Below are 18,586 nucleotides of genomic sequence, written 5' to 3'. Positions count from 1 at the left end.
GTACTACTTGCTCTCGATAGCACTGGCTTGACCGCTTTATTAGCATTTGCTAACACTACTGATGAATGCTACACCGGCTGGAAGGTTCTTTCACTGCAGCGCTGATGGCTCCTACTCACGGTTAAGCTCGCGTTGGCCTTTGAGAAGGCCTAGGGCGATAAATTTTTGGTCTCTCCCACTATAAATCAATATCTGATTGGGTAATTCATCTGTCACTTCCTACATAAACATACACTGCCATGGCCTTCTGTCCCGGCAATGAAGTCCTAACCAATGAGTGAGCCAGCTCGAAACTCTTCTCTGCCTAGAGACAACAAACAAAAAAATCTCATTGGATAACTCAATTTTAATGTTTCCAGGACAGTAAGGCTTTCATTTCTGAGGTAAATTTGATAGAAAATGAGGCCAATTTAGAAGAGAATAATTTGAATGAAATTATGAAAGGATATTAAATTTCTTTCATCCTTTAATTAACATTTGAAATGCTGATATGTTTGGGCCTTCTCTGAAGGCCTAGAAGGCCCTCCCCTCTGCATATAATATTTACATAGCTTGTGTGCCCTGTCACATCCCTAAAGCCTAGGTCACAACCGGCCGTACGTGCTCCTACGGTCGGTCTACGTGCAAAAAACGCAAGAAACGCACGGAGGGCACGCGTGTGACATGCTGATTTTCGAGCCGTAGATTGGCCCCGGACCGGCCGCAGAGGTTCTATGTCATGTCAAACAAACTCTATGGGCGCTTACATTTTTTTCAGGTTGCAAGACAAACTTACGGCCAACATGCGTCTTTCTCCACGAACAAAAAAAACGCAGCGATTTGGGAAATGCCAAAAATCGCACGGCCAAAAAAATCGTACGTCCGGTTGTGACCTAGGCTTAACACTGGGTAAAAAAACGCAGCGATTTGGGAAATGCCAAAAATCGCACGGCCAAAAAAATCGTACGTCCGGTTGTGACCTAGGCTTAACACTGGGTAAGCTAGCTTGACAAGCTAACCTGAACTAGCTACAGCTAACTGCCTGAAGTGGTGACAAACCACTGTGCTTTTGGGAGCTCATGTCAGTGCTTAGTGGCTAACAAGTTTGAATTTATCAAAATCATACAACAGGGAGTTGCTTATTACTCCAATCATGGGGCCAATTCAGATAATGTAGCCTAGCAATCTATGTATATCAAACTACATGCTTTAACTAAAATTAGCATCATGGAAATAATGTTAACATTAGCTGAACAGCTAATGTTTCCTGATGGCTTTGACTGGCCATGCGAGTGAAATAAGGTTCAGTCCAAAAGGAGAAATCTATTATAATGTCTAATATCATGTTTAATCTTTGATTATTTTTGTAAATTTTGAACATTTTACTTGCGGTTTGATGACTGGCAGTCGACTCCAGCAGAGTTAGCATGTCTCCAACTTCTTGATTCAGGCTGTTTTGGGTAGTCATATATTAATAGGGGATAGTACCATAAAAAATCAAATGAGAGAAGTAAGAAAGAACCATGCACTTTTGAAGCTGTTTTCTTTCAATGGCCATTACAGACTGGGAAGGTAGCAGTCCACTTTGAAAGACCCAGTATGTCCCCAAGTCACACTGACATATTTCAAATACAAGAAAAATGTTTTCCACAGCATGTCCCCTTTAAACATTATTCATTTTTATTTCATAATAATATATAAAATGTAAATTAAAAATTGTTTCTTGCTTTTATATTACACTTTCTTGCTTTTGCTGGGGAAAAAAACGATTTCCTTCTTCAGTCCTTGATTTCTATCCATTTATTATTATTATTATTATTATTATTATTATTATAGGGTTCATCGGTTTCATTTCTATACAAGTTATATCCGGCTATATACTATACACCTGGGGAATATAACTGTCAATCATGTAACAGAAAGCACTTTCCGTAGGATATGTGCAGTTCACAACACCGTTATTTTCTGAATTTGGTTGATCTCACGACCTCCTGGTATTCTCCCAAGCATGGGCGTTGCCACCGTTGAATCTGAAGGGGACGTGTCCCCTTCACATTTCATAATTCTTCGTTTGGACCCCCCCACATTTAACAATAAAATATTAGTTCACCCAGCGCCATTTCTGTTGCTTCGTGAAAGAATCCATTCCACTTGATCGATAAGAGAATACACAGACCACTGAAAATCCACTCTGGGTTTTCTGGGCGTTCCCTACAACAACTCACCGCACGCAAGTGAAGTGGATCTCAGGGCAAGCAGATAGCATTTTGGCGCAGCTGCTCAAAAGTGGAGGAGGTGACGTCAGCCCCATTGCCACCTCACAATGTCTAGCTTTTGCTAAAACCTTATTCTTTTGTTATATGCCCTCAAAATTAACCCTAGGCCACGTTAAATTAATGTCCAACTAAACAATGAAATAAGCTTAGCCTAATGGGGTATTCTTGGTTGATGATGAATTGTTTGCAGTATTTGCTCCCTCCCCAGACACAATGGACATCAGGAAATTCTTTATAAAGAAGCGGAAAGTCAGTCAAAATTTCCCCACAGGACAGGGTTTTTGTCCCAGTAGAAACGTTACTGCAGTTAGCTGGCTAGTCAATGTTAGGAGATGTATCAGCTAGCTTAATATTAGCTACGGTATCATTGAATTCAAACCCAGTAGGCCTGCCTTACTGTAATGCCTAGAATGAGGTCAAGTCTGCTCTGATGATATTTATTGATTCCCTGTTGTGATCTGAAGAACTTGTTTTGTCTGGTCTTTGCCAGTTTTCTGGAAAGTAACATGGGAAATCAGTGTATGGGGAAGGAATAGTAGAAAGGAAAGCGATGGAGAGAGAGATGGATGTTATTCCAGGTGGATTGTGAAGGAAAGGGGGATAAAAGTTATGAAGTGGTAGAAATTGTGGTGGCACCAATGTAAGAAGGAGTTATATCTATAAATCTATTTGTTATACTAATCTGTAAATGTTACTGTAGTACCACCATTGCATGTACGGTAGTTTGACAAAACTGCACTTGTTCATTGTGTGAAGTTCTCTTTTATGTGTCATTGCTTGACCCAGTGTAATTTTGTGTTATGAAGACTGCATGATGCCATGTCATTTTTGTTATGGGTATCACTAAATCGGAAAAAAGTAAAATGCACCCACTAAAGTCACTGTTTGTTTGTGGTGAACAAAATTGCACCTGTTCATTGTGTGAAGTTATTTTTTATGTGTCACCGTTGCTTGACACAGTGTGATTTTGTGTTATGAAGTTTGCATGATGCCATGTCATGCCTGTTCATTGTGTGAAATTATGAATATTCTTATTTTTAAACATACAGTTGAGTGTCACTATTGCTTGGCACAGTGGCATGTTGTGTTACATCTAAAACGAAATAAAAAAGGAAACACAAAATAAAAAATAAAATGCACCCATAAAGTCATTGTTGGTGATAAATTGTGTCACATTCATCTCATTATCTTGGGCAGAGCACTGAGTTTAAAAACAGGCTGATGAATATATGGACTAGTTGAATGAGGACTTATTGTTGAGTCTCTAAAATAGTCATTGAATTAAGTGACTTTTGTAGGTAAAAGTAGGTGTTTAACAACCTGTTAAAAATACACCAGAATGCAGGAAATGGCATCTAATTAATTAAAAATGTTCTGGGGGAAAACCCCAGACCCCCCACCAGTGTGTCCCCCCCACATTAAAAATGCTTACACCCCTGCTCCCAAGGTACTCACTCACTCCCTTTCTTATCACCCCAAGCGCTCCAATTACAACTGGGATCATTTTAGTCTTCATAACCCACATTCTAGACACTTCGATTTCCAGATCTTTGTATTTCACTAACTTTTCAAATTCTTTCATTGACACATTTCTATCTGATGGAATGGTGATATCAATCAGGGTACATTGTTTGGTGCTATGGTCTTTGACGGTGATACCAGGCCTGTTGTTGCTTAAGGCTCTGTCAGTCATGATTGACATGTCCCAAAGAATCGTGACCATGTTGTTTTCTTCCACTGTTTTTGGTTGATGTTCATACCAGCTTTCATCCCAGCTTTATTATTATTATTATTATTATTATAGGTGGCACGGTGGTGTAGTGGTTAGCGCTGTCGCCTCACAGCAAGAAGGTCCTGGGTTCGAGCCCCATGGCCAGCGAAGGCCTTTCTGTGCGGAGTTTGCATGTTCTCCCCGTGTCCGCGTGGGTTTCCTCCGGGTGCTCCGGTTTCCCCCACAGTCCAAAGACATGCAGGTTAGGTTAACTGGTGACTCTAAATTGACCGTAGGTGTGAATGTGAGTGTGAATGGTTGTCTGTGTCTATGTGTCAGCCCTGTGATGACCTGGTGACTTGTCCAGGGTGTACCCCGCCTTTCGCCCGTAGTCAGCTGGGATAGGCTCCAGCTTGCCTGAGACCCCGTAGAACAGGATAAAGTGGCTAGAGATAATGAGACGATGATGAGATTATAGGTGGGGATGTGTGTTTAATCATGGTGATCTGGACACTATATAAAACCATGTCACGGACACTTTTACTCAAGATATACTTGGCACTCTCGGAGATGTAAACTACACATGGGTAAATTTAATAATCTGAACTGGCAGTCCAGAAAATCAACTTTCCCAGTGTAAATATTGAGGTAATTTTTGAACAGGAAGTAAAACCAGGTTGGTCCAAAACCACTATGCTACACTGAGCTACATATCAGCCCAAGCTAAGCAGCCCCCTTTTCCATTTCCTGCATGTAGAGTTGCTTTGCACAGCCCTAATGTGTTCTGTCATTGTATCTCTGTCACTCCCCCCTTCCTCATTCAGGCAGATAAGGCCTTGTAAAACTGATCTGTGGCAGTTAGGGACAAGCACTCTTGTGTCCGTGGCTCACTTCATAATGAATGCCAAGCACAGTCAACAAAAGACAATGATTACTCCCCTCCACTCCACCATAGGACAGATGCCTCCCTGTTAGCTTTAGTCCCTTGCTCCCATAGAACCATTCTTTTTCATATTTTGCACTTGTCATTGAGGATGCGATAAATAGCACTGACATTATTTGTGTGTGAATTACAGTCACTGGTCTTTGTCTCTGTCCATCCCTTTATTATCGTTCACGTGCTGGAATAAGATGTACCGTATGTGGGGCAGGAGAGAAATCATTTGTAACTTACTTTGGTCCATTGGGTTTCCTTATTGCTTTGAACATTGTTGTTGAAATGTTGTGCCCTTGAGGATTCTTTCATACAGTATTACTTCTTTGAGTGTTCTGTGTCATTTTGAAATGCCTAATCAAGACAACTTGCTGAATGGATGAAGCCTCTTAGATGAGGAGCAAAATGCCCAAAGCTTCTACAAGTCCAATATTGCACCCTATTACATGCAGGTTTATATGATATTACATTTGCAGTACTTGGCCCCATTGAATAATCCCCAAGCATGACAAAAGGGGAACATTATTGACCCTGCTCTCTCTCTCTCTCTCTCTCTCAGCTCCAAGTTTCGACCACAGACATGACTGGCAGGCTCATGGAGGGACCTGTGGATCTGGATGTGTTTGTAATTGACCAGAATGACAACAGACCCATCTTCAGGGAGACTCGCTATTCTGGAGAAGTTCTGGAGGGCTCCCCTACAGGTATGAACTGTTCTCTCTCTCTCTCTCTCTCTCTCCCCCGCGCTCTTGCTCTTTCTCTCACCCACTTCTAAGTGCATGTAAGCTGTTTAGAAGGGAGGTGATAATGATGTCCTCTCCATCTGATGAAGCTTAATAATCAAGTTGTGAAATGGAGTCCAGGGACAGATTCTTGGCAAAGTAAAATAAGCCATGCAGTCTGACAGTTATCTCGGTGTCATTTTGATAATTTCCTTTATTTTAAAAGGAACACAATGGCCCATTCCTGTTATTTATTTATTTATTTATTTAGTTAGTTAGTAAGCTAGCTGTAATGCTCAAGAGAAAAAAAAATCAGTGAGACATTAGAATTCAACCAAAGTACCACTTGTATTATGTTAGGCGCAAGCAGTAATCATAGGGGTCCAAGCACTCATGTGAATTACAATGATACCACCCTCTAGAAGCCACATGATTTAGAATATACATAAAATGTAGGTTATTTGAAGACTATAGGTTGTACTCAAACTCTTACCGTATAAACCACCAGTGATCACTTTTTACTACCCCCCTCAAAAAAATTTCTCCCTAATTTAGATATGGCCAATTCGCCACCACAAGACATACCACTCCCCTATCACACAGTAGCTAACCACCAGAGAGGGTACTTCCTCTGAGGCATGCTAGACAACAGCATCTTTTCGAACTGCTGCTCATGAAGCATCAGGGAGCACCGTAACACACTCAGAGGGAAGCGCTATCCCCCCACTTCCGTATACATGATGCATGAGACTGGCTAGCACTGCTGTAATTGAGGGGGAGTGAGTGTATTCCACCTCTCCCTCCCTTCCTGAGAGCACAGGCCAGTTTTACTCTCTTGGGTTCCTGGCCACAGATGGCTGTTGGATCATCAGGATTCAATCGAGCTCCAGAAGATATGGCAACCACATTTCTGTTGCACCACTTGGGAGCCCCACTGATTACTTTTGAGAAAAATGGATGGAACCAGAATTAAATAATTTACATTTGTACAGGGAAAAACAATAAAAGGAAAACATAAACCTTAAAGTAGTGTAGTTCATATCCTGGCATATCATTTAAATCTGTTTGGATGTATGATTTTGGAATTTTGTCCTCACTGGTTGCAAAAATGTGACAGCAAAATAGGAGCAGAAGAACATTTTGTAATATGGGTTACGCTATACCCGTATCCAGTGCACAGGCTATTCTCAGTGCCGTGAGTGCCAAGTCAACCCACATTCAGAGGGAATTCAGGGCTGCATCCCAAACCACATAATGTGCACTAAATAGTATGCTGAAATAATAATTACACTGGTGGTGTCCTGACAAATGTAGTATTATTCTACTCTGTGGATAGAATTAAATACTGCACTTTCCTCACTATTACAGAAATATTATGGGGGGGAGGGGGAGAGACTTTATTGTGCGCATAAAATTGACTGTCACAGTTACTGCATCAGCCAATAGATGCAAACTAAATTTTATTATCTAATCTGTGTAGTTGGTTCTCTAAATCCTCTGATGTGCTTCTTGCTGTGTTCACACTTATACCGGTACGAAAGTGGTATAACTGTATCGATACAAAGTATACCGGTACAGTTTAGTGCATCTGTCCACACTAGCGAGAAATGTTTGCGGTTTTCTTTCACGGAAGTTGAAATGCGCGTGCGCGAAATGTTTCCGTGGTTACCGAGTAACTTCCTTCCGAGAATATGGCGGATGAAACAACGTGTGTGTGCTTTTTGTTGTCAATGTACAGTCTGTATTTCTGGTGGTCATTTATTCAGTCGAATCGTATAAAACGCGCGAGGCAGTTGAGAAAGAAACAAAGAAAACGAATCTCCCTTTCTCCCCCTCACTTTCTCCCTCTTCCCTTCTCTTCCCCTCCCTTTCTCTCCCTTTTCCCCCTCTTCCTCCTTTCTTCCTCCCTCTTTCCCCCTCCCCCCCCCTTTCTTTGCTCCATGTAGCTCCACGGTCGTTTTGAGCCATTTTGACGTTTTATTTACAGCTGGAAAGCACGGGCGTATTGTATTGTATGAATAACCCGGAAGACGTAGGAATGGTTCATTGCGCATGCGCATTATATTTATATCGATACAGAGCCGCTTCATCTGTCCACACTACAGCGAAGCGCTACAGTACTGATACTGTGCCGGTATGAAACCCATACATTTGTGGGTTTCGTACCGATACAGTTATACCGCTACAGTACCGGTATAGTTGCTAGTGTGGACAGGTGTTGCGGTACGAAAGTAGTTTCGTATCGGTACAAAATCCCTAGTGTGGACAGGGTATCTGTTGATGTACACACTCAAAGCTTGTGAATGGAAAAAGTATGTCCATGCTCTGTATTTCTGGAAACCCCCTTTAAACCCTCTCATGTCCTGTCCCAGCATTCTGGATTCTCTCTTGTGACAACTGTCACATAAACCATCAAATCAATGCTGTGACATTTGTCACACACAAAGAGATTTATACACACAGTAGTCTCTAGTCTCTCACTCAGCTGTCATTGCTTTGTAGCATTCTGTTTGCAATGAATGTGCGTTGACTGTAAATAAATGAACGCAGCAACTTGCATAATAAGATGAGTGAGCTCATGTCATAATGACACTGTGTGAGTGTGGGGTCTAGGGAAAACCTTACTGTATTAAGTTCTGAAAGCTACAGACTTTCCTGAACCTGAGGCAAAGTTACAGCATTTTATAGCATATTACAGCTACACACTTACACTCACCATACACCGATTAAAAGGAACCTGTACACCTACACAGTCAGCCAAACATATAGCAGCAGCACAATGCAAAAATCATGTAGATACAGGTCAAGAGCTTCAGTTATTATTTACAGCAAACACCAGAATGAAGCAAATTTGTGATCTCTGTGACTTTGTTTGTGGCATGGATATTGGTGCCAGATGGGCTGGTTTGAGTATTGCATAAATTGCTGATCTCCTGGGAATTGCACACACAGTGTGAATGGTTGTCTGTGTCTCTGTGTCAGCCCTGTGATGACCTGGCGACTTGTCCAGGGTGTACCCCGCCTTTCGCCCATAGTCAGCTGGGATAGGCTCCAGCTTGCCTGCGACCCTGTAGAACAGGATAAAGCAGCTAGAGATAACGAGCAATATTAAAATGGGGGGAGAGACACACACATTAAGAGAAACTGTTCTATAGGTGGAAATACCTTGTTGATCAGAGGAAAATGGCCAGATTGGTTTGAGCTTCCAGGAAGGATACAGTAACTCGTATAATAACTCTTTCCAACTATGATTAGCAGAAAAGCATGTTCTGCAACAACAGAAGTTCACATCAGGTTCCACTCCTGTCAGCCAAGAACAAGAATCTGAGCCTATCATGGGCACAAGTCCATGGAAATTGGATAGGTGAAGACTAGAAAAAGACCAGGTCATTTTTTGCTAATCTTCAACTGTCCAGTTTTGGTGAATCTGTGCCAATGGTAGCCTCCAATTCCTGTTCTTGGCTAACAGGACCAGAATCTGATGCGGTCCTCTGCTGTTGTACCCCATCCACCTCAAGGTTTGATCTGTTGTGCATTGAAAATAAAGTACATCATTGTACCTTTAGGGGTACAATGGCTTGCCACTGGGGCAGTATCCTCTAAGGTACTTATTTGTGTCCTTTATATGTTACTTGGGAACATATATGTACTTTTTTGGCCCTAAAAAGTTACACATAGTTACCTGGAGGTCCAACAATGAGCCCTCGGGGTACATTAGTGTAGCGTGTATCTTGGGGGACAGAAATAGACTCCTACTGTACCCCTGTTTCTGATAGTGTAGACCATGAGTTTAATTACAAAGTCCAAACTGTATTTATCTTCATATCAACCTTTATTCACAGCCTCCACACTGACAGGCTGGTTTAAAGTCATTCCATGCTTATTAATAATAATATCCTTTTATATATTTTAGTACAGTTCATTATATTTGCATTATACTGTAAATTAGGTTAAGAGTCTTCAGTTACCCTGTTTTCATCTCTATATTATCCAAAATGGAATTGGATGGAGGGTGGCATGGTGGTGTAGTGGTTAGCACTGTCGCCTCACAGCAAGAAGGTCCTGGGTTCAAGCCTAGCAGCCGACAGGGGCCTTTCTGTGTGGAGTTTGCATGTTCTTCCCGTGTCTGCGTGGGTTTCCTTCGGGTGATCCGGTTTCCCCCACAGTCCAAAGACATGCAGGTTAGGCTAATCGTTGGCTCTAAATTGACCGTAGGTGTGAATGTGAGTGTGAATGGTTGTTTGTCTTTATGTGTCAGCCCTGCGATGACCTGGCGACTTGTCCAGGGTGTACCCCGCCTCTCGTCCATAGTCAGCTGGGATAGGCTCCGGCTCGCCCACGACCTTGTACAGGATAAGCGGCTACAGATAATGGATGGAATTGGATGGAACCTGATTTAATATTATCCTGAGCTGACAGGCTAGAGAAAACTAAAAAAATAATAATAATAATTATGATTATTATTATCCAGTTCCCCAACATTCATGATTTACTCTCTCATCTCATTATCTGGAGCCGCTTTATCATGTTCTACAGGGCTGCAGGCAAGCTGGAGCCTATCCCAGCTGACTACGGGCGAAAGGCGGGGTACACCCTGGACAAGTCGCCAGGTCATCACAGGGCTGACACACAGACACAGACAACCATTCACACCTACGGTCAATTTAGAGTCACCAGTTAACCTAACCTGCATGTCTTTGGACTGTGGGGGAAACCGGAGCACCCGGAGGAAACCCACACGGACACGGGGAGAACATGCAAACTCCACACAGAAAGGCCCTCGCCGGCCACGGGGCTCGAACCTGGACCTTCTTGCTGTGAGGTGACAGCGCTAACCACTACACCACCGTGCTGCCCTGATTTACTCTATTGAAAGAAAAATAGCATTGCTGCCAAATGTTAACAAATTATTAGTTTATAATGAGAAATGAGTTCTCACTTTGATTGTCAGCATCCTTCACATTATTCTGTCTCATCACCTTAGGTAAAAGTCACTGGCAGTATTTAAATGAGTTTTATTGTGAGCTCTTCATTCAACTGATTGCACTAATCTAGGTGAGGAAATAATAGCTTATTAATTCAGCCAGCTTTTCCATTTGTTTCACATTTTTATTGTCAGTTATACATTTTAAAACTGTCATCTGTAATAAGGCACAGATGAGAATCATCATACATTTCCTGCCAGTTCAACTCTGTGTGCAGCCAGTGCTCGAGCACAATAACATTGCAACAGTGCAATTTGACAGCCGACGTGTGATTACAAAGTGAATTGCTTAGGCTTATAGCTGTTTCAATAAGGCATTTAACTATCCAACAACTTTATCAAAAATGTAACATTCGCTATTTGAGCAAATCACACTGAGGCTACATCCACACGACAACGGCAACGAGATTTTTTTTTTTAAATATCGCGTCCACATGGGCAACGGATCAGTAAAATATCAGGTACATATGGCAACGCAACACTTGCTGAAAACGATGCAATACACATGCCACACCTCTACGTGCGCTGTAAGACGGTCCCATCGGAGACACCAGAACAATAGAAGAAGTAGACGCATGCGCATAAACCCCTTCTTCTGTAGCATCAGCCACATAAAGTTTTGATTATTAATCAGTAGCGTAAAATGAAAGACGCGGAAAGAGGAATGAATGGGGGTAGATGGAAGCCGGTACGCCAACATTCTGATATCCTCCAGAATTCTTTAATGGTCCAGAATAAATTGAATGCTACACGTTGATGGATTACTTTGTTCTTCTACGCCCTTTTTGAGGAATGTATTGTCGGACTTAAACCAACATCTGAAGAGGTGAGATCGCTCCTTTTTTTTTTCCTATTTTTGCTGGCGGAATTGTTTTTGTTTTTGGAAAGCGCACGGGCGGTGCGCGGTTTGGTACTGCTTCCGCAGTGTTTGGACTAAAGACTCTGCCCTAAGGGCTATTCTCTCTCTCTCTCTCTCTCTCTCTCTCTCTCTCTCTCTCTCTCACTTTGTACCATTACACAATAAATATTCACAGTGAAAATCTTTTGTAAGCGCGTTTCATGAACCAAGTTATAGGATTTGTTGACAACTCGCATTGAGTTCGTTACACTTCTACCCGGCGTGAAGCACTGACAGTCATGTGGTTGTGACATCATCGTAAACAAATCCGTTCTACTCATCCAGACGACTTCGCAACGGCGCCGTTGCCAGATTTTTTCACTCTGGAACCCGTTCTCAAAAGATTTCGTTTTGGGGCACCCAAAACGCCGGTGCTGTGTGGACGCCAGGCCGAAACGATAAACAATTTTATCAGATTCACCTGAATCCGTTGCTGTGTGGACAGGGCCTGAGATAGTGAGGTTGTTTTAGACATCTCCAGAAAAACTGTTTTACCTAAAACCTAAACTTTTCATAGATCATCCAGACAGCCAACACACGATTAAAAAGCAGCCTAAAAACATTTCCATTTTGTCTTGGTATTTTATATTTTCTCATAGTAGAGATGGCAAAATATATTCTTGGCAGACAAACCCAATTTTGGTCAAAGCCCAATTGTTTTGCCAATTTTTTTTTTCTATTTTCCAAAATTCAGCCACACTGACTTCCAGATGAGCTCTCACAGCCCACTACACATATTTCAAGCAAATTATTACAAACAACCACCCGTCACTCGGAAACATACTTTTATGCTGTTTAGATTCTACACTTATGACTTTTTTCCTGCAGTTTGTGTACAGCAGAGATAAATTTAGCCCAATGAAATGTCATTGCCACTGCCGCAGTCAGGAAAGCAAAATGAAGTGAGAGCTGTAACAGCAGGATGCCTCCATATTGCTTGTACAGCTTCAGTAACCTGGTTAAGCAAAATAAATTTATCTAATAGCCAGGGGAGGAAATGAAATTTGGCCTTAGGGCTTAATCAAGTTACATGTGAACCTCCCATCATCAGAGAGGTGCTAAACCCCACAGGCCTGCGACTGTTTTGCAGACTTCAGCCAAGCTGTGCTCTGTATGTAGTGTGTGTGTCCCAATAAAGATAGGAATATTTGACAATTTGACCTTGTAGGGACATTCGGCTGGTCCCCGTGAAGAAAATTGCTCTTTTACGAAAATGAAAAAGCGCCAAAGACGTAGGTGTATGTGTAGGCATAGCGTTATGTGTGTTTATATAATATGTATGCATTCCTCTCTACCAGTTTAACTTAACAGGGATATATCAAACGAAGTATCGTTTCCTTTGCCATTTTGCATTTATGTGACCTGGCATTGTATCTACCAGTTATGCGTCTATGAAATATGAATGCAATATCTTTGTGGCATATTAGCACTGAGATTCCACAAGCTGCTTGCTTTTATAAGCAACCCATATAAGTGTGTTGACTCACACAGCCTTCATGGTTTCCCTGTCATGATTGTCATTTCACCTCCGAGATATGCATTTTGTTCAGTTCACCCGGCAAAATGAGCACGTACTTTTCAGTATATGTCAACTTCGTATTGCATATTCTGTTTGTTTGATAGAATGTTACAACATAATGGTACAAAGTCCTTTATTGTATTTCCTCTTTTTGCAGCTAGCATTACGGTACATTTAGACCTCATGAATTCACCACACAGCAAAATGAACAAATTTATTGTATATTATGTTGCCTTACACTATTTCACTGAGCGTTTTTTGTTGAGGTTACAAGTGCCTTTACTTCAAGTTAAAGGCAACGTGATTGCGAGTAGTAGAGTTACATGATAGCTGCTGTTTGTCAGTTGTTCAATATCACTATGTGTTTTGATATCCCAGGCATGAGGTGGAAATACACCTTGGATAGGATGCAGGGCACCATGCACATTTGCACCTAGGGTGTGATTTAGTATAGCCAGTCCACCTACTGGCATGTTTTTGAGAGGTTGACAGCACAGTAACTCGGGCTCAGACTCAAACCAGGGACCCTGGAGCTGAAAGGCTGTTTACTGTTCACTGCACCACTGTTCCACTCTGGTGCATGTGTATTTTCTCCTATAATACTATTATATATAAACACAAGGGTTGAAATTTATATCAGTTGTCCAAATTACACTCATGTCATCCATCCATTTTGGCATATCACTACAGTGACGTGGCCACTCTGATGGCTTCAGCCATCAAAGTGTCTAGGGGACATTACAGTAGTGGTTTCCCATTGTCTTCTACTGGATTATTATAGAGGTTTTCTCCTCTCAACCATTCACACCTATGGATAATTTAGAGCCATCAATTAACCTAACCCGCGTGTCTTTGGACTGTGGGGGAAACCGGAGCGCCCGGAGGAAACCCACGCAGACATGGGGAGAACATGCAAACTCCACAGAGAAAGGCCCCTGTTGGCCACTGGGCTCGAACCCAGAACCTTCTTGCTGTGAAGCGACAGTGCTAACCACTACACTACTGTGCCACCCTACTACTAGGATATCAGCTCATATACTGTGAGTAGAGAAAAACAAAATGGCAGAGCATATCAAGTCAGATACATCACTTTGTTATCAAGTATAGAAATAGCTAAAAGGATATAGTTTTTTTTTCTATTTCTTTCCTCCAATATCTCCTTTTCCACACTCCAGCCCAGTTGGTGGTGGTAATGCACCTTTAAGTTGGTTTGCCAACCACAAAAAAAACCCTCTAAAGAATAATACTAACATGGTGGACCGTGTTCCTGAACCAACCGAGGATGAAATAAAAAAAGCTCTACTCAAAAACAAAACCCCAAAGAATACACAAAAAGCAACAAATATGGAATGAAAGTATTTTGTGGTAAGAACATGTCTTTTTTTATTTTTCAAGAATTATTATTATAGCATTTTTCACAAATTGCTCCTGTCATTTCGCCAGTTTGTTTACATTTGAAGCGGAAATGATTTTGTTGGATGTTTTGTATAAAGTTTTTATTTATCAAATTTGCCAAAAATTAAAATAAAAATGCTCTGTTTCTCAAACTCCAGTGAATGTGGATAGAATAAAACAGTTATTCCACTCAGTCTCATTGTACATGGCTTATAGCCAACTCAGCACTATGCGCCTCATCAGCTATCAGCTCATGTACGAGTCGATTTCATGGAATAACTGTTAATAGCGAATTGCACATTGTGTTAATATGAAGCTGAGGCAGCAAGGTGCCATTGGGGTGCATCTAGCTCTCAACCACTGCCACAGTTGGCTATTGGCAACCCTCCTTCTCCTGTGGCAGCCAATAAAGACACAGCTCATCATGCAAAATCTCATCTCATCTCATTATCTGTAGCCGCTTTATCCTTCTACAGGGTCGCAGGCGAGCTGGAGCCTATCCCAGCTGACTACGGGCGAAAGGCGGGGTACACCCTGGACAAGTCGCCAGGTCGTCACAGGGCTGACACATAGACACAGACAACCATTCACACTCACATTCACACCTACGGTCAATTTAGAGTCACCAGTTAACCTAACCTGCATGTCTTTGGACTGTGGGGGAAACCGGAGCACCCGGAGGAAACCCACGCGGACACGGGGAGAACATGCAAACTCCACACAGAAAGGCCCTCGCCGGCCCCGGGGCTCAAACCCGGACCTTCTTGCTGTGAGGCGACAGCGTTAACCACTACACCACCGTGCCACCCTCAGATAAAATCATTCTTCATAATATGACCTGCTCTTTCCATCTTTACAGTGGACAATAATGACAGGAGAGTATACAGTACACTAACCTGAAGAAAGCAATCTTCTTTTTAACTCCTCCTAGATCTTTTTTAAAGGAAACCAGGAACTGAGTTGCATTGTAACAAAAGAGAAGCATATGTCTCCAATGAGCCAGTGAGCAAGTTTACACTGCTACACCTCTAAGAACTTATCATTTCTGACTCTTGAGCCCCATAACAGGGCCACTTCTACCAACATGAGTTACTCACCACAGAACAACTGCCACCTCTCAGTCCTTCGATGACAATCCACCTTTGAACAGGTGTGCAGTGTCGACATAATAGAAACCCAATTTGTGTGAAAGTGTTGTGTATTATGTGTGCAGGTGTGCACAGTGGGTATGTGGTTAGTGCTTGGCCTTCGTCTCTTCTTGGTGAAAAGGGTGCTTTTTTTCTGTGCAGATGTGCGCAGTAGGTTTCATCCTGCTTTCAAAGCCGTGCCGAAGGGACGGAAGATGAATCAGCAATGCTTTGCTACTTCTTTTCAAAGGTCCCATTGAGAGTGAGCGCCTCTGTGTACCCTGGGGTAAAACAGGGGACTGTAAAACTGAGAAATGAAAAGCTTAAAGTAATTTTCTTTCTTCTTCTTTTCTTTTTTTTTGCCATTCTATCTGGGTGCTGAATCTGTACTCTGTTGGCTCTACTAGGACCAAACTTTATAATTCAAATTCAGAGCCTGGTGCATGAGGAATTTGGACACAGCAACTTTACCAGTATTTGAAGAACTTTTTTCTGAATTCTGATTTGAACCAGAAGTGAGTGTGGTCTAAATTTGGAAGGATTTTTTTTTCCCCAGTAAATGTGAATCCTGCCACTATGCCCCAAGAGACACTGAAAAAAAAAAACCTGTACTGTGGAAAAAAAAATTAATTCAAAATAACGTCTTTCAAAACGATGTATTTTGATCAGGGAACAATATTTTTGATATATTACAGAATGTTTTCAGGAGAGTTTTCAGGTTCTCAAAATCTATTACAATTGTGGGACACAGTGCTGTTGCTAGTCAAAATGGGGTCCTTTAAGCAGCATTTCATTATAATTAATTTATTCATTTGTTCATGGAGGGGCGGCACGGTGGTGTAGTGGTTAGCGCTGTCGCCTCACAGCAAGAAGGTCCTGGGTTCGAGCCCCGGGGCCGGCGAGGGCCTTTCTGTGCGGAGTTTGCATGTTCTCCCCGTGTCCGCGTGGGTTTCCTCCGGGTGCTCCGGTTTCCCCCACAGTCCAAAGACATGCAGGTTAGGTTAACTGGTGACTCTAAATTGACCGTAGGTGTGAATGTGAGTGTGAATGGTTGTCTGTGTCTATGTGTCAGCCCTGTGATGACCTGGCGACTTGTCCAGGGTGTACCCCGCCTTTCGCCCGTAGTCAGCTGGGATAGGCTCCAGCTTGCCTGCGACCCTGTAGAAGGATAAAGCGGCTAGAGATAATGAGATGAGATGAGATGAGATTTGTTCATGGAGGTAGCCATGGCCTAAAGGTTACAGAAGCAGCCTTGGGCCCAAAGGGTCACTGGTTCAATTCCCTGGACCAGGGAACAGCACTTTCCCCTCCCTCTGAATCCATGGCTGAAGTGCCCTTGAGCAAGGCACCTAAACCCCAAATGCTCCCTGGGTGTTGTTGGGCGGCACGGTGGTGTAGTGGTTAGCACTGTCACCTCACAGCTAGAAGGTTCTGGGTAGAAGAAGAAACCTTTATTTGTCACATGCACACTTCAAGCACAGTGAAATTCATCCTCTGCATTTAACCCATCTGAAGCAGTGGGCAGCCACACCAGAGTGCCTGGGGAGCAGTCAGGGGTCAGGTATCTTGCTCAAGGGCACCTCAGCCCAAGGCCGTCCCACGTCAACCTAACTGCATGGGGCCTTTCTGTGTGGAGTTTGTATGTTCTCCCTGTGTCTATGTGGGTTTCCTCCGGGTGCTCCGGTTTCCCCCACAGTCCAAAGACATGTGGTTAGGTTTACATGGAGGCACCCTTGGGCTGAAGTGCCCTTGAGCAAGGCACCTAACCTCCAACTGCTCCCGGGCAGCTGTAGCATAGCTGCCCACTGCTCTGGGTACGTGTGTGTGCTCATTGCTCAGTTGTATGTGCATGTGTGTGTTCACTGCTTCAGATGGGTTAAATGCAGAGGAGGATTTTCACTGTTTGCTTAAGTCTGTGATTGAATATATGTGTGATAAATAAACGCTTGTTCTTGTAGCATACTGTAGCTGCCCACTGCTCTTGGTATGTATGTGTGTTTCCTGCTTCAGATGAATACTGTATGATTTTCATTTAATAATGATGAAGAGGCCCTGTGATGACCTGGCGACTTGTCCAGGGTGTACCCCGCCTTTCGCCCGTAGTCAGCTGGGATAGGCTCCAGCTTGCCTGCGACCCTGTAGAGCAGGATAAAGCGGCTAGAGATAATGAGATGAGATGAGATGAATGATGAAGAGTGACATAAAGCAGAGGTGTGCTGCTCTTTTCACAGTGTGGTCTATGTAGGCTATATGGAGCGGCAATTTTTTTTTTTTGTAAATGTTGGCCAGTTTGGGGAAAAAAAATATGGTACAAAAGCGGTTTTATTTTGGAGTGGGGTTTAGGACGGGCTACTGGAGCAAAAATATACAACAAATAGCGTATCTCCTATTCCTGTCTGTATTTGTAAGTGTTTCCAACATGTTATCTATACCAAACCATGTACTAATATCTTCCCACTCCTCCCTTTTCTCTTTGAAAATTATAAGATCATTAAAACGGAGACTGTGCTCTAACTACTGGGTTGTTTGGACATGTTTTACATACAAGTCTGACTGTAATAAACTGAAGGACAGTCAGGCTCGATGAAGATAAAATGGTTGTTTAAATGAAATGCAGCAGATAGAATGGGCAGAGTTTAAATGCACTCACGGCATTTCACCTTGATCTTAAATGTAACTCATCTCATTATCTCTAGCCGCTTTATCCTGTTCTACAGGGTCGCAGGCAAGCTGGAGCCTATCCCAGCTGACTACGGGCGAAAGGCGGGGTACACCCTGGACAAGTCGCCAGGTCATCGCAGGGCTGACACATAGACACAGACAACCATTCACACTCACATTCACACCTACGGTCAATTTAGAGTCACCAGTTAACCTAACCTGCATGTCTTTGGACTGTGGGGGAAACCGGAGCACCCGGAGGAAACCCACGCGGACAACATGCAAACTCCACACAGAAAGGCCCTCGCCAGCCCCGGGGCTCGAACCCGGACCTTCTTGCTGTGAGGCGACAGCGCTAACCACTACACCACCGTGCCGCC

The 18,586-nt window shown here is 42.8% G+C and overlaps 1 protein-coding gene across 1 annotated transcript in view; it reads left to right on the top strand.

The window, feature by feature from the left end:
• cdh13 (cadherin 13, H-cadherin (heart)) overlaps nucleotides 1-18,586 on the top strand; it is a 925,252-nt gene that overhangs the window by 504,139 nt on the left and 402,527 nt on the right. Inside the window, exon 7 of the mRNA XM_060923723.1 lies at nucleotides 5,460-5,604. Coding sequence (XP_060779706.1) covers nucleotides 5,460-5,604 — 145 coding nt within the window. The remainder of the gene's footprint in view (nucleotides 1-5,459; nucleotides 5,605-18,586) is intronic.

This window comes from Neoarius graeffei, chromosome 6 (genome assembly GCF_027579695.1).
Source record: "Neoarius graeffei isolate fNeoGra1 chromosome 6, fNeoGra1.pri, whole genome shotgun sequence".
Lineage (NCBI taxonomy): Eukaryota > Metazoa > Chordata > Actinopteri > Siluriformes > Ariidae > Neoarius > Neoarius graeffei.
This window is presented reverse-complemented; position numbering and strand designations above follow the sequence as displayed.